The following is a 22,903-nucleotide window of genomic DNA, read 5'->3' as shown; positions in this document are numbered from 1 at the left end:
CTTTCTTACAGTTTGCTCAACTACATTTTCTATCAGGTTGACATATGTCGGCTTCTTCTGGCCCTGCCTTTCTCCTCTTTGTGTTGGAAACTGGTCCTGCCACTCTTTGTCATTATTAGCTCCTTTGTTAAGCATGTTTGGCTTTCATTACTGGAACTTGTGTGACAAGCTTTGCTTGCTCTGGAGTTTTTAGTTTACAACAACAACTGCATTTCTTTCCAGGTACAGCCATTAGATGTAGGTGAATAACTCCAAATCATGAGAAAAAAAGTCATGGAAAAATGATTAGACCATTGTTTTCTTCAATTTATTGTTCATTTTAATGCCTGGTACAACTAAAGGTACATTCGCATGGACAAATATAACGATAACAACAAAACTAGCTCATAAGAGTTTAATTTTAGAGCTGATATCTAGACATTTTCCATGGTTTTCTTGATAATAACCAAAATTATTATCAAGAAAACCATGGAAAATGGCTAGATATCAGCTCTTAAATTAAACTCTTATGAGCTAGTTTTGTTATCATGATATTTGCCCAAGCAAATGTACCTTTAGTTGTCCTGTAAATAATTGGATTTAGTGTTTTCCTTGGTCCGTTTCATGCTCGTTAGTACATCTGACATACAATAAAATAAAGACTGCACTGAAATAAAATACAAAAAGCTTTGTGCATCGTGTTATAAATGTAACTAATTAGTTGCCATTCTATTGTAACACATTTGATATTTACTAACAAAATATTTTTAATCCAACCATCCGTGATCTGTAACCACATCCTGTTTAGTGTTGGCGGGGGGTGGAGTATATCTCAGCTCTCATTGAGAAAGAGGAGGGTTACACCCCGGACCACAGAGCAAACACAGAAAGCCACATAGAGTAACTTTATTACCTGTTACTGCAAAGTGCAGTTTAGTTTCTAATCCACCAAAGCTGCATTTATCTGGGCTGTGAACGGAAACCTAAAGGCTACTGAAAGGTCTCTGCCTCATATTGAAACTATGAGCAAGAAGGTCAAAGTTTTACGACGTCGACATGTAAACTCATATTGATACTTCACAATGAATGTACCACAATGTTGTAATGCTGGAAAAAAGGAAAATTAAGTCCCAATTGTGTACATATTGCATGCAAGAGTTTGTACTTTGTAAGGCCAGCTGCAGTACGTACTAAGAGTAAAAAGCTCAAATGTATGTCCATCAAGTAGTAACAGAGATATTTTACTAAAAAACAATCATTAACCTCACTAAAACGGAACACCAAAGTCATCAGTTTAAAAAAAAATTTCACCATCCATAGAGCCATGCCACCAGCAGGGCCAAAATATTAAACTCTGTGCAAACATTGCAACAAATGCTTAACAGCATCCTTTCTGCACCTCTAAATTTCAATAGAAAGGATTGCATAAGCTGTCAATGCTCTTCTTAATACATGTATTAACAGCACAATAGCATGTGGCATTATTTACAATCCCATTTGTTACTGAAGTTCATTGGATATATGATGCTTTCCTTTTAAAAGGCACATAAAATATTACATTTGAAGGATTAGCAAAAATCGAAGGCATTATTAAAAGTAGAATCTCTGAGCACACAGACTGTGTGTGAAGGCAGCTTCATATCTCACAGCTTGGCAGCTCATTTGTCGGGCTGAGGTCCGAGCCACTTCTCCCCTGCAACAGAGAACTAAATTAATCTCAGACAGTTTCAGCTCGAATCTCTAACAGGATGCTGAACTTTGCACAAACCACAGACACACAGAAGGAAAACCTCAACAACAGCCTGCATGTAAAACTGTCTATTGTATATAAAACTATGCATATTATTAAGTATAGCTTGCGGTGAGTGAACCAGCAGATTATGGCTTTATTAGTGATATTTTAATCTTTCTGTCACTTTCACATCATGTGTGTTGATGCACAGAGCAGTAGATCTCTCACCGATGCAGTGGGCCATGAGCTCAAATCTGTCAGATCCAAAAAACATCTCCTGCTTTCCGTTAACGTGACACACCACCATGGGGAAGCCGAACGACTGGGAGGATGAAACGGGAGAGAATTTGGTCATTACACAGAAATGTCTTGTCTCTGCTGCCTGAATCTACAACACCTGACGGACAGCTGACCCCGTGATCAAGTGCCTCCTGCGTTGCCGTCTTCAGCTTGTCTTTGATCTCCTTTGAGGTGGACAGCTTCAGCGCTTCTTTAATCTCGCTGTCAGACAGTCCGGCTTTCATCGCTGCCTGCACGGACATGAAAAAAAGTGACAAACAGAGTGAAAACACTAAACGCTGCTTCTTAATCTGCTGAAACACAACATCCGGGGAGGATAAACTGCTACCTCAGACAGTGATGCAGGTTCAGTGATGTCTTTGTCCTCACTCCAGATCCGTCTCCACAGCTCCCGGGACACCCGCTCCGCCTGCTCGTCTCCACCCGTCTCCCTCTCTTGTACTGCTGTCACAAATCGCATTGCATTCAAGGAGCCTGGAAGGAGAAAACAGAAGAACTATTAACTTTCCTCAAGGAAGAAACGGCACCAACAGTGTCTGGTGCTAGGCTGAATAAAAGGATGGAAACTGATTAATACCAATGACTGACAATTCTGTTTATTGTCGGACTGATTCTTTATAGATACCCATTTTGATTTTCAAAGACAGTGCAACAGTTTAATTATCTCTGAGTCTGAATACAGTGTAGCTGCATGTAGGGGTGGGCGATATTGGCATAAAAAGTATCACTATTATTTTTCTAAATTTTCCGATATCGATAATCTGCTGATATCCTTTGAAATTTGATTTCAGTTGTCATCTTTCTTTGTGAAATGAAGCTCTGATTTCTTCTTGTTGCAAGTTTCCAGCAGCAGCACAAACGCACCAGTCTGATGTAGGGCTGGGCGATGTGACCCCGAGGTGTGGACTTGAGTCACATGACTTGGACTCGAGTCAGACTTGAGTCATGAATTTGATGACTTTTGACTCGACTTGACAAAATGTAAAGAGACTTGCAACTCGACTTGGACTTAATAACTTGTGATTTCACTCGGACTTGAACCTTTTGACTTGAAGAGACTTGCTCCTTTCCCTAAAAACCCAAAGATTACAAAGTATGTTACTAAGCAGCGCTTTATCTCTCTTTGTGTAAATGTGTGCGTCTCTCACTGCGTCTGTCTGTGTCTGACGTGTGCTGTCAGCACAACATCCAATCAAATTCGATCCACGTTATTTTGCTTTCGCCACAGCATCCCTCCAATCAAATTGCAGCACAACCAATGAAGAAGAACTGTCAAAAAATGGCTCCAGTTGGCAAAAATGGTCCAAAAGATAGTTTCGTTCAGGTATAAAAATTACAAAGTAGTCAACAAAAACGAATTGCAGTATGCAAAACATGCGGGTTGAAGATTATGCAGCAACTTCCAACTTCATCCGACATTTGAAGTTGCACAAAGAACAGTAAGTTTTGAATGAATGCTAATGCTAGCTCCTCGGCTAAGTAACTTTACTAGCAGCATTGCTAAATTAGTGACACACACACACACACACACACACACACACACACACAAAATGAGATGAGAAAAGATAAGACAGAAACTGTTGTGGAACTAGCTATAATGCAATATGCTCTTGTTATGCACTTTTTCAAATGTGTTTGAAGAATGTTCTTGCAAAAAATGTTTTGATAAATACATACAATACAAAAGCATACATGATCCGTGTAAATGTTATTACTCTGTTGTTAAGAGAAACTCAAACTGTAGGACTTGGGACTTGACTTGAAACTTGTCGGCCTTGATTCGGGACTTGAGGGCAAAGACTTGAGACTTACTTGTGACTTGCAAACCAATGACTTGGTCCCAACGCTGATGTGACCATAAGTCAATATTACAGTTAACTGAACATTTAACTCGATTACAATTAATAAATGGTTATTTTGTTTTTGTTTTGGCCCTAATAGTTCACTGACTGTAAATACTCATACATACTCGACATACATGCTCGACTATAGAAGCTGGACTATTTTTTCTAAAGAAATCTTTGCAATTTTAGGGAAATTAAGGAAACGCACAGATTATTTTGTGGTTATTTATTGAATATTTCAAACTTAAATCTAAGCATAGCTTGAAATGAAAACGTCACATTTTAGTTTTAAAGTAAACCAACTTCTCTCAAACAGTAGAAAGTACATAACTTGCATTTGTTGCAGACTGTTTTTCCGCAGTGTTTACATCTGACTTATTTTTTGTCTGGTGTTTTCCCTAAAGCCACAATGTGTCCAAATGTCAGACGTGGCATTTTTCTTGAGTAGAACCAGCTCAAATTGCTCAGATGACTCAGTGTTTTGGTTCTCCACCTCTGTTTTAAGTTTATTACCCAGCCCCAGTCTGATCTCAGAACTTTTCAGAGAAAGTGTGCTGGCATCAATAAAAGTAATTTATAAGCTCGAAGGCAGATCCTATTATTTAGAACCAGTTCTAAACTGGACCCAGTTCTTGATCCCTCATCCAACCACACCCTGCTTGTTCGTACCTTTTTTGAACACGACTTCAAAGGGGTCCGCTGGAGCCTGCATGGGAACACCAAAATACTCTGACAAGCGGTGCAGATCCTTCGTCATGTACATGAATTTGTTGGGAACCAAACCAGGGGCCTTGTTGCCTGTCATGAAAGATAAATATTGTGTGACATATAACAGAAATCACAGAGTCCACATGGATATTAGTAAAATTCCTGCGTTCAGAATGTTACTTAAAACTAAAAGTACAAATACCAGCATGAAAAAGGTACTTAAAGTGCCAAAGGTAAAAAGTAGTCATTATGCAGATTAACATGTGTTATTGGGTTGTTATTATTGATGCATTCATGTGTAAATCACTTGAATGTTGAATGTCAGTTTCATTACTTTATATGAGAGCTGCAACACATTCAGTCAATTCTCAGGAAATGGATAAGCAACTATTCTGATGATCAAACACCTGTTTCAACATGTTCTGGTTTCATGCTTCTTAACTGTCAGAATTTGATGTTTTTCTTTGTCATACATGAGAATCAGTGGTGGAAAAAGAATATTCAGATCCTTTACTTAAAAGTACTAATACCACACTGTGAAATTACTCCACTACAAGTAAAAGTCCTGCATTCAAAACTTACTGAAGTAAAAGTACAAAAGTATCAGCATCAAAATGTACTTAAAGTGTCAAAAGCAAAAGTACTCGTTCTGCAGAATGGACCCACCTCAGATTGTTAAATATATTATTATATTTGTATTGACGCATTTATGTAACATACCTTACAGTACTTACTTTACTTACTTATGCCTACTGCCCAGCTATGGGCACAGGCCACCACAAACAAAGGCTCTCCAGTTGTTTTGGTCCTGGGCCAACTTCTCCAGCTGTCTCCATGTATGGCCAGATCTCTTCACATCTGCCTCCAGGTCACGCCTCCAACTGTTTCTTGGTCTGCCTCTCCTCCTGTTTCCTTGTGGATTCCAGAAGAGGATGTGTCTGGTGGCATTAGATGCAGGCTGGCGAAGGGCATGGTCAATCCATTTCCAGGATCTTCGCATGATCTCCTCCTCAATAGGCTCCTGTTCTGTTTGATGCCATAGCTCCAGGTTGCTGATTTTCTTGGGCCAGTGTATTTTAAGGATTCGTCTGAGACAGGTGTTTAAAAAAGACTAGATTTTCTTTGTAATGGTGACAGTTGTTTTCCAGGTCTGATCCATACAGAAGAACAGGTTTCACCATGGAATTAAAGATCCTAATCTTGGTTCTCTTCGGCAGCTCAGAGGATCCCCAAACATTCTTCAGCTGATGGAAAGCTGCCCTGGCCTTTCCAGTTCGGACTTTCACATCAGTATCTGTCCCTGTCTGCTTGTCGACTATACTGCCAAGAGAGGCGAAGCTTTCCACTTCCTTTCGTGCTTCTCCCTCTGACCTAGTGTGTTGTGTTATTGTCGATTTTGAGTATCTTGCTCTTCCCTTTGTGTATAATGAGGCAGAGGCTTGCTGACTGGGCTGAGGTGGTGGTAGTCTCCTCCTGCATTTGTTGCTGGGTGTAGGAAAGAAGTGCTAGGTCATCATCCAACTGTGTCCAAGGTGTCCAGTGGATGCCATTTCTCTTCTGGGCAGTTGATGTCTTCATTGTCCAATGATGCAACATAATAGCATTTTGATTTGGGCTTTTAACTACTTAATAAACTGTCATGAGGTTTAATTAAAAAAAAAAAGTATAATCACTTTAAAAAAATGTCATGTTACTTATTGACCTAAAAAGTAACTAAAGCTGTCAAAAAAGTACAATATTTGTGTATAAGTATAAATTAACATAAAATATAAATACTCAAGAACGTCAAAAATAATAGTTAATAAATATAGTACTTGTGTAAACGTAATTACATTCCACCACTGATGATAAAACAGTATTTAAAAAAATATATTTTATTGACAAAATGAAAATAATCTCTAGTTGCAGCCCTACCTTATAGTGTTTAAGTGTGAATACTCCCCTTTTATTAGCCTTTATTAATACGATATATGTTATTTGTTGATTGCATCTTGTATTATTAATCTGAATTATCTACCTGCTCCTCGCATGATGCCTCCCAGAAAGGCAGGTCGCAGTTTGAGCTCGATATTCCACATCTGTCTGTAGCGGCACATAACCTGTAAACACAACCGATCCGGGTAAAGATTAAAAAACAAAAACAAACAACTCTGTCATTGTGTTGTTGCAGCTGACAAAGTAAAGAAACAAACCTCAAAGCCGAGCCAGGAGTACGGAGACACCACGTCGTAGAACAACTCGATCACTTTCTTGGATGTCATCTTCAGCTCTGCAGACGTCACCTACTCACTTTATCTTTAAATGAAATGAAAAGTTAAAACTGACAGCGTCTCTTTTCCTTGCAAAAAGTGCCAGGGAGTCAAAGTTCAAATAACCTGACGCAGAAATCTCTTCAGACTTTGACTTTGACAGACGCTTCAGCGCAGACGGAGCTGCCGCCCAGCAGCTGTTAGCATTTAATGAATTAAACTTATCTTTGTCACAATAACAGTGACAGTCACCGCGCAGTTATGCCTTTGAATTAACCAAACAAACCGCGTTACATTAGCGCCATCTAGTACTGTGGCGGCGCAGTGCATGACCAGTGAAAAATTACTTTTTTCCTCTAATACTTTTTTTCTTTTGAGTAGATAATTAAATAGACATTTTCGAATGTATGTATATTTTTTTAACTTTTATATATTATTTTTTCCATTCCTCCCTACACTTTAATATATGCAGTTTTCTAACAGCTCAAATTTGTACCAAATTCAAATCCCTTTATTTCTGTATATTTTGTTACACTTATGCCCATCTGCAATGCCTTTTTTTGCACTTCATACCATTATACCAACAAAAAACAAACAATATATTTACTTATACTCACATCTAATATTCCTCCATTTTTGCACAAGTTCCATAAAGTCAATCATAAAGTTGTAATGTTGGAAAAAAGGAGAATGAAGTCCCAATTGTATACATATTGCATTTGTACTTTGTAAGGCCAGCTGCATTACGTACTAAAAATAAAAATAAACGTTTGTCCATCAAGTAGTAACAGAGATATTTGACTAAAAACAATCAATCTCATGGTAGCATGAAAGGAACACTAAATGTATCAGTTTTTTTTATTTCACCATACACAACAGCATCCTTTCTGCACCTCTAAATTTCAATAGAAATGATTGAAGAAGCTGTCAATGCTCTTCTTAATAAATGCAGCACAATAGCATGTGACATAATTTACAATCCTATTTGTTACTGGTGTTCATTGGCAATATGATGCTTTCCCTATATATATATATATATATATATATATTAGAAAACATGAAATTTGAAGGATTAGCAAAAATCGAAGGCATTATTAAAAGTAGAATCTCTGAGCACACAGACTGTGTGTGAAGGCAGCTTCATATCTCACAGCTTGGCAGCTGTTTTGTCGGGCTGAGGTCCGAGCCACTTCTCCCCTGCAACAGAGAACTAAATTAATCTCAGACAGTTTCAGCTCGAATCTCTAACAGGATGCTGAACTTTGCAAAGCCTCAACAACAGCCTGCACATAAAACTGTCTATTTATCTGTATATAAAACTATGCATATTATTAAGTATAGCTTGCTGTGAGTGAACCAGCAGATTAAGGCTTTATTTATTATTATCAAGATAAACGATAGTATCGTATCAATGTTTTAATTTTATAATGAAATTAGAGCATAATAAATACATCCTTTTTCACAACAATTAATTTTTTAATCTCGAGAATATTAAACATTGGAATTGAAATGTGGAAAAGACATATTAAAATATCCCAGATAAATAAAACAAATAAATAAACTACAACCAAAACAAATAAAATAGACTTTCAGGCTCTGTTAACAAAACATTGCAGTGAGATAATCATTATATATTACAATGTTTTATTATTAAAATAACATAAACAGCTGGAATGGCTGCTTGGGTAATATAGTTTTTTTTCGGCAATTCGTACTGCCTGTCAGACATTTGCAGCATTACTTTAAACACAACACAAAAAAGTACATAAAGTCATGCATGTAAAGGACAATATATTGAGTCCAGAAAAAAACTATTGTGTCCATTTTTATATATTGAAGGATAAGTCGATATAGTAATTATCGTGACAGGCCTACAGAGCAGTAGTTTTCTCACCGATGCAGTGGGCCATGAGCTCAAATCTGTCAGATCCAAAAAACATCTCCTGCTTTCCGTTAACGTGACACACCACCATGGGGAAGCCGAACGACTGGGAGGTTGAAACGGGAGAGAATTTGGTCATTACACAGAAATGTCTTGTCTCTGCTGCCTGAATCTACAAGATCTGACGGACAGCTGACCCCGTGATCAAGTGCCTCCTGCGTTGCCGTCTTCAGCTTGTCCTTGATCTCCTTTGAGTTGGACAGCTTCAGCGCTTCTTTAATCTCGCTGTCAGACAGTCCGGCTTTCATCGCTGCCTGCACGGACATGAAAAAAAGTGACAAACAGAGTGAAAACACTAAACGCTGCTTCTTAATCTGTTGAAACACAACATCCGGGGAGGATAAACTGCTACCTCAGACAGTGATGCAGGTTCAGTGATGTCTTTGTCCTCACTCCAGATCCGTCTCCACAGCTCCCGGGACACCCGCTCCGCCTGCTCGTCTCCACCCGTCTCCCTCTCTTGTACTGCTGTCACAAATCGCATTGCATTCAAGGAGCCTAGAAGGAGAAAACAGAAGAACTATTAACTTTTCTCAAGGAAGAAACGGCACCAACAGTGTCTGGTGCTAGGCTGAATAAAAGGATGGGAACTGATTGATACCAATGACTGACAATTCTGTTTATTGTCGGACTGATTCTTTATAGATACCCATTTTGATTTTCAAAGACAGTGCAACAGTTTAATTATCTCTGAGTCTGAATACAGTGTAGCTGCATGTAGGGGTGGGCGATTTTGGCAGAAAAAAGTATCACTATTATTTTTCGAAATTTTCTGATAATGATAATCTGACGATATCCTTTCAAATTTGATTTCGTTCCCAAAAAATGCTGTTAAAATTTTTCCTGAGACCTGACATTCCTGCATATTTCCTCCATGTGAGACTATCCATCATCAGTGTGTTTTGTTTCTGCGGCACTGCTTGTGGGAGGTCACGTGATTGTCACATGACTGAATCCTGCCCGCTGATTGGCTCCTGAGGCCCGGATTCGGCGAATGAGGACTTTCATGCACCTCTTCTCCACCTTCTTTGCACCTTTCGTTTGTTTTCTTTTTGAGATATTATAAATACTTGATAATGTAAAATTGCACAACATTAACGGATAATATGGTAGACGATATATATCGCCCACCTCTATTTTTCAGACACAATCCTCTGTTCATTGTGGTTTCATTTTCATTGTGATATGTTTGGAAGAGATTGATTAATAAGGTTTTGAGAAGATATACACTTTATCCGTCAAGAATCACATTGCCACATTCATTTTATGGAAAGAGCCGAGGTATAAAATATTACAACTTTATGAGCGACTTCGTAGTTATATTAAAATCTAGGACATTTACACTCAGTAACAGATGTGCTGCTCAGTTAGTATCAATAACACTGGTGCATAGAGTGTAAAACACACAGCACTTTTGGGATTTAAGCCCATGTTGTGTAGTAGGAGTTTTTCGATGCTGGTGTTTCCTCCCTTACTTGAAACTATAATTTTACAGACATTACAAGCAGCACTGTTGTCATCTTTTCAACTGCCAACTGTTTTTCCGCAGTGTTTACATCTGACTTATTTTTTGTCCGGTGTTGTTTTCCCTAAAGCCACAATGTGTCCAAATGTCAGACATTGCATTTTTCTTGGTTTTCTTGGTTCTCCACCTCTGTTTTTCGAATGAACTATCCAGCCCCAGTCTGATGTCATTATTTGCAGCACACAACTGTCAGAAAAAATGTGCTGGCATCAATAAAAGTCATTTCTGAGGCAGATCCTATTATTTGGAACCAGTTCTAAACTGGACTCAGTTCTTGATCCCCGCCCCTAACACACATCTCATCCAACCACATCCTGCTTGTTCGTACCTTTTTGGAACATGGCTCCAAAGGTGTCCGCTGGAACCTGCATGGGGACACCAAAATACTCTGACAAGCGGAGCAGATCCTTCGTCATGTACATGAATTTGTTGGGAACCAAACCAGGGGGCTTGTTGCCTGTCATGAAAGATAAATATTTTGTGACATATAACAGAAATCACAGAGTCCACATAGATATTAGTAAAATTCCTGCATTCAGAATGTATCAGCATCAAAATATACTTAAAGTGCCAAAGGTCATTATGCAGATTAACATGTGTTACTGGGTTGTTATTATTGATGCATTCATGTGTAAATCACTTGTTGCAGCCAGGCAAAGGTGAATGTCAATTTCATTACTTTATATGAGAGCTGCAACACATTCAGTCAATCCTCAGGAAATGGATAAGCAACTATTCTGATGATCAAACACCTGTTTCAACTGGTTTCATGCTTCTTAACTGTTAGAATTTGATGTTTTTCTTTGTCATACATGAGAATCAGTGGTGGAAAAAGAATATTCAGATCCTTTACTTAAAAGTACTGTATGAGCCATATTTAGGGACCGAGCACTAATGGTGCGAGGACCCTATTGAAATTGGTCCGTTTATTATTATTATTTTTAGGGAAAGTAAATCGCTTATTTGAGGCCTTTATCATATTCAAAAACTCCCCATATTTGGAATATACATAAATCAGATTTGAAATGTACGTATTCTGGTATTCGCGGGAATGGACCTTGCAAAATGACTCACTAGCGCCCCCTCAAAATTTTCAAAACATCCTCACAATATAGGTTTTTTTCACGTAGACACACAAAAGTTGGTACATATGTGTATCATGGGAAGACGCACCAAAAAGCCTCAAGAACCCATACCCGAAAACGTACAGGAAGTCGGCCATCTTGGATTGAATATTGCACTTGTCATCGTAAAAGTATGCGACCTGGAAATGGCGAAAAACGAACTCCTCCTACAGATTTTGTCCAATTGACTTCAAACTTGCTCAGTACCATCACAACGACTTTGGGATCACAAGTTGTATAAAGCTTTACCGACGGTCACACTATGTGGGCGTGGCATGGCGGCAAAATATGGCGTCTCGCCATAAAACACGAGATTGTTATAACTTCTCCATTCTTTCTCCCATCGGGTCCAAACTTCTCATGCTTCATCAGAGTCCAGCCCTTAACACTTCTATAAAACAATAATTCATAAAGCCCCGCCCCTTATTTTTTTCCATGCCCCCTTTCATCACATGACCACCTTGCATACTTTACATAACTCCTCCAAGACATTTCATCCCATTGACTTCAAACTTGGTCAGTAGTATCACAAGGCCTTTGGGATCAAAATTTATATAAAGCTTTACTGACGGTCACACTATGTGGGCGTGGCATGGCGGCAAAATATGGCGTCTCGCCATAACACACAAGACTGTATAACTTGACCATACATTGTCCAATCTGTCGCAAATTTCACACACGTGATTAGGGTCCAGCCCGGAACACACCCACATGTCAATATTGACACACAGTCATAGCGCCCCCTGCTGGCTACAGGAAGTAACATGTTATACACCAACCCCGAGCACAGTGGTAGGAGACATGCAATTTGGTACGCATAGGGACTGAGCCAACAGCGTCGCGTCCGACGTGCCCTCCCCCGACGGCGCCTCCCCCGACGGCTCCACTCTGCGAGGGCCCGTTCAGTACTGCGCGCAGTCCTAGTCATTTTTTGTATTTCATGTCATTGTCATGTTCATTTCAATTTTGCTCCATGCCACTGGGGGGAGCTGTGTTTGCTGTGTGGCTCAGCTGACCTCGGGTCAGCTGGGTTGGGCCATTTAACCTGGGAAAACCCAGACACCGGTGTTGCTGATTTGGGAAGCAAACAGTTTTCGACTGTGCCCAGTTTGTGCCCAGTTTATGCCCTGTTTATGGCCAGTTTGTGCCTAGTATGTATTAGTTGTTTGGTCTTTGATATAAGGAACAATTCGGTTTGTTGTTTTTGTTACATTTGTATATTATGAGTTAAAGTCATTGCCGCTGTATGACGGGAAAATAAATCAGCGAGATATTATGTAAACATTATTGCACTTTCTGTGTTTTATACGTTCGGAGCGCACTGGGCGCACGTCTAAACTAGATCATCTTTATTAGCAACCAGTACTAGACTTTTTTTAGGAATTAGTCAGTACAATTAGGTCGAAAACTGCTTCGTTTCGGATCGCCGTTCATCAAGAGGACACGGACCTGTTACATTGTGTTACGTGTTCGTTTGGAAACCACGGAGGTGAGGTGGGCAAATGTTTGGAGTTGCCGGAAACTAATTGGAGGTACCGGAGCGAGCTACAGGGCCAGCCGAATTCCAGCATCATCACACCGGGACATCATTCATCAAAGCCGGCCAACGCTCGATTGGGGTATGTGTTGATCAGCGCTGATGTTATGAATGGCCATGATTATTTGTGTGCACACATTCGCGTAAACCCAATGCATTGGTAGCAGACTCGCAACCGTCTAAAAATAACTTTGCGCGTCTAGACGAGTTGTTGCGCAACAAAAACGCATATGCGGGCTTCTTCATTAATAAGCCAAATCACGGTACGTGGCTATTATGGCCGAAGAGGAAAAAGAGACTGAGCTTGGTGTGGGTGCTGGGGCAAAATCTGTTACTGAAAAACGTGTGGTTAAATTAACATCCAAAGCTTGGTTGGAAAAAATAAGCATTTTAGAAAAGGAAAGAAAGTCTGAATTTGGTAAACTGTCTAAAGTAAAGGGGTATATTGCCAAATTGATGAGTGATAAAGATCATGTAAATGAGGTTGAAAATGAATTTAACAAGTTCAATGGGTTGTGTGACAAAATACCGCAGGTGCATACATCCTTATTGGATTTATTGCCTGCTGATGAAGCAAACAAACATGAAATATGGTTCCAAGCTAAAATGTTGAATGTCAATGAGTTTATTGTGGGTACAAAACAATGGTTGTCTGACACTAAAGCTTGTACAGTTACCAAGGTGGATGTTGATGATGATGATGATGATGATTTGCCGGGTCAAACTGAAACTCATACTGAGCAATCTCAAACTGTCCAAAGTGAAAATGAAATTGGACCAACAGAAACAAACAGGGTTGTTGACAACACCAAGGAACATGAAAGGGATGATCAAACTGTTTATGTCAATGCAAGAAATGGAGCTGCTTTTGGAAAGGATGAGGAAGAGGAGGATCAGATTCAACCTCAAGACAGCATTTCAAATGTGCTGTCAAAACACCATGGCTCAAGATCTTCAAGTAGCAGATCCTCCACTTCTTCAGCTAGACGCAATACAGAGGCAGAACAGGCTGCGCTCTTGGCTCGAGCTGCTGCTTTAAAGGTGAAGCATGCTTTGGAGGAACAGGAGCTCATCTTGAAGAGAAAAAAGGAACAGCTTGAGCTGGACACTGAGATAGCTGCCGCTTCTGCTAAGCTAGCAGTGCTACAGGGAGGTAGCAGCCTCCATTCAAGGCAATCAGATGGAATGTCTTCCTATGTCAGGAAAGGGGCTAGATCTAAGCTCCCGCTCACCTCTCACAATCCACAGGCCTCAATATTTGTGCCTCCGCCCTCACAGCAGCATGCATCTCTACCACTGCAAAGCAATGCGTCACCATTGGTAGCATCAACTATCATGCCAAGTTTGGGGGGAAAACCCACTCATTTTGCATCACAGCCAAACCCAACTGTCAGTCAAGGCTCTCAACCCCCTCAGTTACAATCAAAGACAACCTTCAGTCAAAGCTTTCAAACTACTCTAGGCCAACAAGTGTTTCAACCCCTTCAAGGCCAAAATCAGACAGCAGGTCTCTACAATCTGCTGCAACAACAGAATGACATAACAGCTCTCCTTGTTCAAATGCAAACATCACAACTGCTGCCACGCCGAGAAATTCCAACTTATGATGGAGATCCTCTTCAGTTCAACACATTTATGAAAGCGTTCGAACACTGCGTGGAAGCAAAGACCAGCTGCAAAGGAGACTGTTTGTACTATCTTGAACAATTCACTAGGGGGCAACCAAGGGATATTGTACGCAGCTGCCTTCATATGACTGCGGATAAAGGATTTGCTGTTGCCAAGAAGTTGCTCAAAGAGCACTTTGGTAATGAGTTGAAGATAACAGCAGCCTACATGGAGAAGGTCACAGGATGGCCAAGTGTCAAAGCTGAGGACACCAAAGCGCTCAAAGCTTATGGACTCTTTCTTCGCGAGTGTTCCAACGCTATGGAAGATCTACAATACTTGGAGGAACTTAACATGCCAGCAAACATTAAGATTCTGAGTCAGAAGCTTCCATACAAACTCCGAGACAAGTGGAGAGCAAAGGCATGTGTTATACTGGAGAAAACTAGTCGAAGAGCACGATTCTCAGACATTGTGAAGTTCATCGAGCACCAGGTCAAAATCACTTCAGATCCAGTCTTTGGTGACATACAGGACACTTCACCTGTTATCAGAGGAGCTACAAAAGCTAGCAAGTTGCAGGTGAAACCACAGCTCAGAAGAAACAGCTTTGCAACACAGGTGGTCATTGAGGATGGATACAAAGCAGTCGGTGACAAGAAGGAAAGGATTCAGAACAAAGTGACATCCTATACCAAGACTGATTCTATTTCCTGCCTGTATTGTAATGCTGTTGGTCATGTACTGGAACAATGTTTTAAACTGGGAAGAAAGCCACACAGGGAGAAACTGGACTATCTAAAGGAGAAAGGTCTGTGTTTCAGTTGCTTGTGCACAGGACACTTGAGCAAGAATTGCGACAGGCGCATCACTTGCAAAAAGTGCAACCGAACGCATCCCAGTGTTTTGCACATTGGAGAGAAAGAAAGGGTTACTCAGAAGGATCAGAAGGATGGTGAGCAGAAGATTACTGAGCAGTCCAAGGCTTCTGACAGCTGTACAACATCCTCCGCTTGTGGTCTTACAGGGGCTGGCCACTGCAATGGAATTCTTCCCATTTTGCCTGTTAAGGTGAAGTGCTCAAAGGGAAACAAGATTATTGAAACTTATGCTTTTCTGGATCCAGGGAGTACAGGAACCTTCTGCACCAGGAAGCTCCTTGACAAATTGAACATGGAAGGACGCACATTTAAGATTCATATCCGCACCTTGGGCCATAATAACACAGTAGAAAGCTCCGTTGTTGACAATCTGGAGATTTCAGGATTTTCTGGTGAGTGCTTCTATCCACTTCCCAAAGTGTGTACCCAGAAAGAGATGCCTGTTTCCACAGCCAACATAATCAGCGAAAGGGAGCTGAGAAAATGGCCTTATTTAGATAATGTAAAGATTCCTCACATAAACGCTGATGTTGACATGTTAATTGGCACAAATGCCTCCAAGTTGATGGAGCCTTGGGAGGTGGTTAACAGTCGTAAAGGTGAAGATGGACCCTACGCGATCAGAACCCTACTGGGGTGGGTAATAAATGGTCCGTTACGGGGAAATGGCGACTGTGGAAGTGACCAACCTGCAGTTCATGCCAACAGAATCGCCATTGACAGAATCGAAGAACTGCTAACCAGCCAGTATAACTACGACTTCAATGAGCGAGCTTCTGCAGAACAGGAGGAAATGTCAAGGGAAGAAAAGAAGTTTGTGGAGATAATGGAAAGCTCTGCTCAGCTTCAGAACGGACACTACACATTTCAACTGCCTTTCAAAGGGAAAGATGTTTCGATGCCAAACAACCTCTGTGTTGCCATGCAACGTGTTCGTGGTCTGAAAAGAAGACTTCAGAAAGACTTAAGCTTTCATGAGGAGTACAAGAACTTTCTTGCTGATGTTATTAGCAATGGCTATGCTGAAGAAGTGCCGCAGCATCAGCTCGAAACAGAAACAGGAAAGGTGTGGTATATCCCGCACCATGGCGTGTACCATCCACGGAAGGGAAAGCTACGAGTTGTGTTTGACTGTGGAGCAGAGTATAAAGGGGTCTCTCTCAACAGTCAGCTCTTGCAAGGACCGAACCTCACCAGCTCGTTAGTAGGTGTTCTTATGAGGTTCAGACAGGAACAAGTGGCCATAATGGCGGACATAAAGGCTATGTTCCACCAGGTTAAGGTGACAGAAGAACACCAGGACTACTTAAGATTCTTATGGTGGCCTCAAGGTAACCTGGAGCAAGATCTTGTAGAGCATCGCATGACTGTGCATTTATTTGGAGCGGTTTCATCTCCCAGTGTTGCCTGCCTTGCTCTTAGAAAGACTGCTGAAGACAACCAGGCCAACTTTCCAACTGAAGTGATCGAAACGGTCAACCGAAACTTCTACATGGATGACCTACTGAAGAGTCTGCCTTCTGAAGAGGATACAGTCACCATGGTTAAGAATCTTACAACCATTTGCAGCAAAGGAGGTTTCACCCTCACTCAATGGATCAGTAACAGTAGAGAAGTGCTGCAAAGCCTCACAGAGGATCTCAAGTCCAAGAACCTGCATGAACTTGATCTAGACAGAGATAAGCTGCCTTTGGACAGAGCTTTGGGTTTGCAGTGGTGTATCGAGACGGACACTTTCAAATTTAAACTGAAAGTCAAGGAGAAGCCGCCAACCAAGCGAGGCATGCTATCTATCATCAGTTCCGTCTATGATCCATTGGGATTCCTGGCACCTCTAGTGCTCCCCGCCAAGCTGCTGTTGCAGGAGTTATGCAGGACAAAGTGTGATTGGGACGATCCAATACCTCCAGCTTTCCAGCAGAAGTGGAACAAATGGCTGACAGATCTTGAGAAGGTGGCAGATTTCAAGATTCCCAGATGTGTGAAGCCTGAAGGATTTGGGAGGACTGTCAGCGCCCAATTGCATCACTTTGCAGATGCGAGCGAGAACGGATATGGCACGGCTACTTACCTGAGGATGCAGAACATGGATGAGAGGGTTCATGTTGCCTTCCTGTTTGGCAAAGCCAGAGTGGCTCCCCTGAAGCCTGTCACTATTCCCCGTTTGGAGCTCACCGCTGCCGTTGTTGCAGTACGAGTGGACAAGATGCTTCAATCGGAGCTCCAGCTTCCACTGAAACAGACCTGCTTTTGGACTGACAGCACATCAGTTCTTAAGTACATAAAGAATGAGGACCGAAGATTTCAAACCTTTGTCGCAAACAGGGTAACTACCATCAGGGACAACTCAGAAGTTGAGCAGTGGAGATACATTCCCACTTCCCTGAACCCTGCTGATGATGCTTCACGTGGATTGAAGGCAGAAGATCTTGTGAAGCAAAGATGGATGGAGGGCCCAGAATTCCTACGGGAACCTGAAGAAGCATGGCCAACATTTCCTGTGGATACAAGTGTCACTGCCGACGACCCAGAAGTAAAGAGAAGTCTGACGGTAAATGCAGTACTTGTTGACACAAACACCACATTGCAACTGATGACCCATTTCTCTGATTGGCAAAGACTGAAGGTTGCAGTTGCATGGCTCATTAAATTGAAAAGGACTCTGCTCAAACTGAGTAAGAAAAGAAAAGAGTTGGAGCTTGCAAACACCAGTGCTACTGGAGCGCCAAGGTTAGATGTACAAAAAGAGATGCAAGCTTTCTCAACATCGCTTGGGAATCAGAAAGTGATGCTGGAAGATCTCTTGGAGGCTGAGATCTCCATAATTGCTTTTTGCCAGCAAGAGAGATTCCCCACTGAATTTGCTGCACTAACCTCTAGCAAGCAACAAGTGCCGAGAAGTAGCAGCATCTTCAGATTGGATCCGGTTCTAGAAGGAGGACTTCTACGAGTTGGGGGACGGCTGAATAAGGCAGCAATCCCTGAGGATATTAAACACCCCCTCATCTTGTCAAAAGACCAGCACATCTCCGACCTTATCCTCCGTCACCTCCATCTACAGCTTGGACATGGAGGTAGAAATCATGTTCTTTCTGCTGCAAGGAGAAAATACTGGATCACAAATGGACCTACTGCGGTGAGGAAGATCATATCAAGATGCCTCATCTGTAAGCTCCATGGTGGAAAAACCGGTGAGCAAAAAATGGCAGACCTGCCAGAAGAGAGAGTGGTTCCTGATCTACCGCCATTCACTAATGTTGGTGTAGATTATTTTGGGCCAGTTAACGTAAAAAGAGGGCGTAGCATTGTGAAAAGATATGGAGTAGTGTTCACTTGCATGACAAGCAGGGCCGTGCACCTGGAAGTGGCCTATTTTCTTGACACAGACTCGTGCATCAATGCATTGCGTAGATTCATCTGTCGAAGAGGACAAGTCTCACACTTGAGATCCGACAATGGCACCAACTTTGTGGGTGCGGAAAGAGAGCTGCGAGAAGCCTTAACCTCTTTAAATCATGACCGCATTGAAAGAGCCTTGTCCAAGAAGGGAATCAAGTGGAATTTTAACCCTCCAGCTGGGTCACATCACGGTGGCGCTTGGGAGCGCATGATAAGGATGATCAGGAAGATTTTGTGCTCTGTGCTGCGTCAGCAAACCTTGGATGACGAAGGGTTCCATACTGTGCTCTGTGAGGTTGAAGCTATGCTCAACGACCGCCCCATCACAAGGCTGTCAGAGGACCCCAACGATCTTGAGGCTTTGACACCAAACCATCTGCTACTCCTCAAAGGAAAACCAGTTCTCCCACCAGGATTATTTGACAAAAGGGATGTTTATGCAAGGAGAAGGTGGAAACAAACCCAGTACATCTCGGATCTCTTTTGGAAGAGGTGGATCCGTGAGTACTTACCGCTTTTGCAGGAGCGTCAAAAATGGAACCAGGAGAAGAGGAGTTTTGTTCCTGGAGACCTGGTCATGGTTGTAGACTCCACTGCACCACGTGGGTCATGGATGCTAGGAAGAGTCCTGGAAACCTTCCCTGATAAGAGAGGTCTGGTGCGTGTGGTTAGTTTGAAGACCAAGACAAATATCATTGAACGACCCATAACCAAAATATGCTTGCTTAATGAAGCTAAAGAGTAATTTATTCCCATTTAAAATGGGCTAATTTTTTTGGGTATTTATGTCTCATTTGAATTTGGTGTAATTGGCAGATGCAATTAGGGGCTGGTGTGTATGAGCCATATTCATTTTTTGTATTTCATGTCATTGTCATGTTCATTTCAATTTTGCTCCATGCCACTGGGGGGAGCTGTGTTTGCTGTGTGGCTCAGCTGACCTCGGGTCAGCTGGGTTGGGCCATTTAACCTGGGAAAACCCAGACACCGGTGTTGCTGATTTGGGAAGCAAACAGTTTTCGACTGTGCCCAGTTTGTGCCCAGTTTATGCCCTGTTTATGGCCAGTTTGTGCCTAGTATGTATTAGTTGTTTGGTCTTTGATATAAGGAACAATTCGGTTTGTTGTTTTTGTTACATTTGTATATTATGAGTTAAAGTCATTGCCGCTGTATGACGGGAAAATAAATCAGCGAGATATTATGTAAACATTATTGCACTTTCTGTGTTTTATACGTTCGGAGCGCACTGGGCGCACGTCTAAACTAGATCATCTTTATTAGCAACCAGTACTAGACTTTTTTTAGGAATTAGTCAGTACAAGTACTAATACCACACCATGAAATTACTCCACTACAAGTAAAAGTCCTGCATTCAAAACTTACTGAAGTAAAAGTAAAAAAGTATCAGCATCAAAATGTACTTAAAGCGTCAAAAGCAAAGTACTCGTTCTGCAGAATGGACCCACCTCAGATTGTTAAATATGTTATTATATTTGTATTGATGCATTTATGTAAACAGCATTTAAATTTGGTAAAGGTGGGACTCATTTTAACTACTTAATATACTGTTATAAGGTTTCATTTAGAAAAAAAGTGCAATCACTTTAAATTGATCATGTTTTTCATGTTAAATCTTGACCTGATTAGTAACTTAAGCTGTCAAAAAAGTATGATATTTTAGTACAAGTATAAAGTTACATAAAATGGAAATACTCAAGTACCTCAGAATTGTAGTTAACACATACAGTACTTACTGACGATAAAACACCATCCTTAAAAATGTTTTATTGACAAAATTAAAAGAATCTCTAGTTGCAGCCCTACGTTATAGTGTTTAAGTGTGAATACTCCCATTTTATTAACCTTTATTAATACGATATATTTTATTTATTGATTGCATCTTGTATTATTAATCTGAATCTGTTAGATTTTAGTAAACAACCTTGAGAGTAAAAGTACTTACAGGTGCATCTCAATGAATTAGGATATCATAGAAAAGTTTATTTATGTCAGTAATTCAACTTAACTCTAAATCAGCTGTTAAACTTTTTTTTGTTGTAATCATTCTTTTTGTCCAAACAAATGTACCTTTAGTTGTGCCAGGCATTAAAATGAACAAGAAACTGAAGAAAACAAGCGTCTAATACTTTTTTCCATGACTGTATTATGTACTCAATACTTGGTTGGGTCTATTTGACTTGAACTCCTGGAAATTGACTTTTCCATGATACTCTAATTTATTGAGATGCACCTGTAGTTACTTTATGTTTATCTACCTGCTCCTTGCATGATGCCTCCCAGAAAGGCAGGTCGCAGTTTGAGCTCGATATTCCACCTCTGTCTGTAGCGGCACATAACCTGTAAACACAAACAATCCCGCTGTTATGTCCTTACTGGTTTCCACCTTATTTATATACAGTCTATGGTTTCCACACTAACTGGTTGTCATACTTGTGTGTGCGGCTGTGTTTTGCCTCGGCTAGCAGATTCGTCACATATTTATTAAACATATAACTGGCGATTTCCAGGTTGCATCTCCTATCTACTGTGGATAATATTGTTGTTGTACATCACTGCCACCTACACATAAAAAGAAAGCATGGAAATATAATGTTTGCAAGTTTGGTTAGAGTTGGATTCCAATTCACTACGACACAATTTAATTGTTCATGAACCATCGCCTCTACAGTCAAGAAACAAATTAGACCACCATTGTTTTCTTCAATTTCTTGTTCATTTTAATGCCTGATACAACTAAAAGTACATTTGTTTGGACAAATATAACCATAACAACAAAAATAGCTCATAAAAGTTAAATTGAAGAACTGATATCTAGACATTTTCCATGTTTTTATTGATTATAAGCAAAATCATTATCAATAAAACCATGTTAAATGTCTAGACATCAGCTCTTAAATTAAACTCTTATCAGCTATTTTTGTTGTTATCAATATATTTGTCCAAACAAATGTACATTTAGTTGTACCAGTCATTAAAATGAATAAGAAAGCAAGGAGAAAACAAGGGTGGTCTAATAATTATTTCCATGACTGTATATGTGTATTAAATATGTGACGAATCTGCTAAATGAGGCAGAAAACAGCTGCACACACCAGTACGGGCACCTGTTAGTGTGGAAACCAGTAAGGACATAACACAACAAAACAAACAACTTTGTCATTGTGTTGTTGCAGCTGACAAAGACAAAGACAAACAAACCTCAAAGCCGAGCCAGGAGTACGGAGACACCACGTCGTAGAAAAACTCGATCACTTTCTTGGATGTCATCTTCAGCTCTGCAGACGTCACCTAATCACTTTATCTTTAAATGAAATGAAAAGTTAAAACTGACAGCGTCTCTTTTACTTGCAAACAGTGTCAGGGAGTCAAAGTTCAACGAACCTGACGCAGAAATCTCTTCAGACTTTGACCCTTCAGACGGAGCTGCCGCCCAGCAGCTGTTAGCATTTAATGAATTAAACTTTTTAAAATTAAAGCTTTTATTTAGCTTTAGTTCCTCAGAGCTACAAACAACCAACACGGATTGACTCAATAACAATATCAGACCGCGCAGTTATGCCTTTAAATTAACCAAGCAAACCACATTACAGTAGCGCCACCTACTGGATTGGAGGGTGGCGGCGCTGTGCATGAGCAGTGGAAAACTTGGAAAAGGTCTTTTTCTCTAATAAACTTTTTTTCTTTTAAGAAGATAATTGATAAATTGATATTTTCCAATGTATGTATATATTTTTACTTCTTTAATTTATTGCTATGAACCTGCTTCCCTACACTTTATGCAGAGAAATATAGTATATAGTAGTTTTTTCACAGCTAAAATTTGTACCAAATTCAAATCCCTTTGTTATTTCTGTATATTTAGTTACACTTACATCTGTTTAAAATGCCTCTTTCTTGCACTACACAGAATATTTAAATATATGACCTCTTTAATTCAACTATTATATTTATATATAATATTTATATTAAATAAATAATAATGATATATATTAACTTCTTATTTTCACCACTTATAATCAAAAACAACACTTTTGTATATTATGCACAAATACTC

The 22,903-nt window shown here is 40.4% G+C and overlaps 2 protein-coding genes across 2 annotated transcripts; both read right to left on the bottom strand.

The window, feature by feature from the left end:
• Positions 1 to 870: 870 nt before the first annotated feature.
• Positions 871 to 7,199, bottom strand: LOC131975826 (glutathione S-transferase kappa 1-like). The gene is made up of 7 exons (XM_059338604.1): positions 6,756 to 7,199; positions 6,581 to 6,662; positions 4,525 to 4,653; positions 2,340 to 2,485; positions 2,125 to 2,241; positions 1,940 to 2,033; positions 871 to 1,672 (listed from the first exon to the last, which is right to left on the bottom strand). The coding sequence occupies exons 1-7, from the start codon at positions 6,822 to 6,824 to the stop codon at positions 1,638 to 1,640; spliced, it is 672 nt and encodes a 223-aa protein (XP_059194587.1). The 5' UTR covers positions 6,825 to 7,199; the 3' UTR covers positions 871 to 1,637.
• Positions 7,200 to 7,656: 457 nt separating this feature from the next.
• Positions 7,657 to 22,342, bottom strand: LOC131975825 (glutathione S-transferase kappa 1-like). Its single transcript, XM_059338603.1, has 8 exons — positions 22,231 to 22,342; positions 22,048 to 22,150; positions 21,105 to 21,186; positions 10,608 to 10,736; positions 9,107 to 9,252; positions 8,892 to 9,008; positions 8,707 to 8,800; positions 7,657 to 8,009 (listed from the first exon to the last, which is right to left on the bottom strand). Exons 2-8 carry the CDS (start codon positions 22,114 to 22,116, stop codon positions 7,960 to 7,962), a joined length of 687 nt encoding a protein of 228 aa, XP_059194586.1. The 5' UTR covers positions 22,117 to 22,150; positions 22,231 to 22,342; the 3' UTR covers positions 7,657 to 7,959.
• Between the last annotated feature and the right edge of the window lie 561 nt (positions 22,343 to 22,903).

This window comes from Centropristis striata, chromosome 8 (genome assembly GCF_030273125.1).
Source record: "Centropristis striata isolate RG_2023a ecotype Rhode Island chromosome 8, C.striata_1.0, whole genome shotgun sequence".
NCBI classification, from domain to species: Eukaryota; Metazoa; Chordata; class Actinopteri; order Perciformes; family Serranidae; genus Centropristis; species Centropristis striata.
The sequence above is the reverse complement of the archived record's forward strand: the minus strand, read 5'-3'. Positions and strand labels throughout refer to the sequence as shown.

Excerpts from the sequence above, each read along its gene's own strand:
- LOC131975826 (XM_059338604.1), bottom strand. The coding sequence starts at position 6,824 with ATGACATCCAAGAAAGTGATCGAGTTGTTCTACGACGTGGTGTCTCCG. Across the intron at positions 6,663-6,755 it reads ACTCCTGGCTCGGCTTTGAG|GTTATGTGCCGCTACAGACA; the intron begins GTTTGTTTCTTT and ends TTGTGTTTACAG. Across the intron at positions 1,673-1,939 it reads GCTCATGGCCCACTGCATCG|GGGAGAAGTGGCTCGGACCT; the intron begins GTGAGAGATCTA and ends TCTCTGTTGCAG.
- LOC131975825 (XM_059338603.1), bottom strand. The coding sequence starts at position 22,116 with ATGACATCCAAGAAAGTGATCGAGTTTTTCTACGACGTGGTGTCTCCG. Across the intron at positions 9,009-9,106 it reads AACCTGCATCACTGTCTGAG|GCAGCGATGAAAGCCGGACT; the intron begins GTAGCAGTTTAT and ends ATGTCCGTGCAG. Across the intron at positions 8,010-8,706 it reads GCTCATGGCCCACTGCATCG|GGGAGAAGTGGCTCGGACCT; the intron begins GTGAGAAAACTA and ends TCTCTGTTGCAG.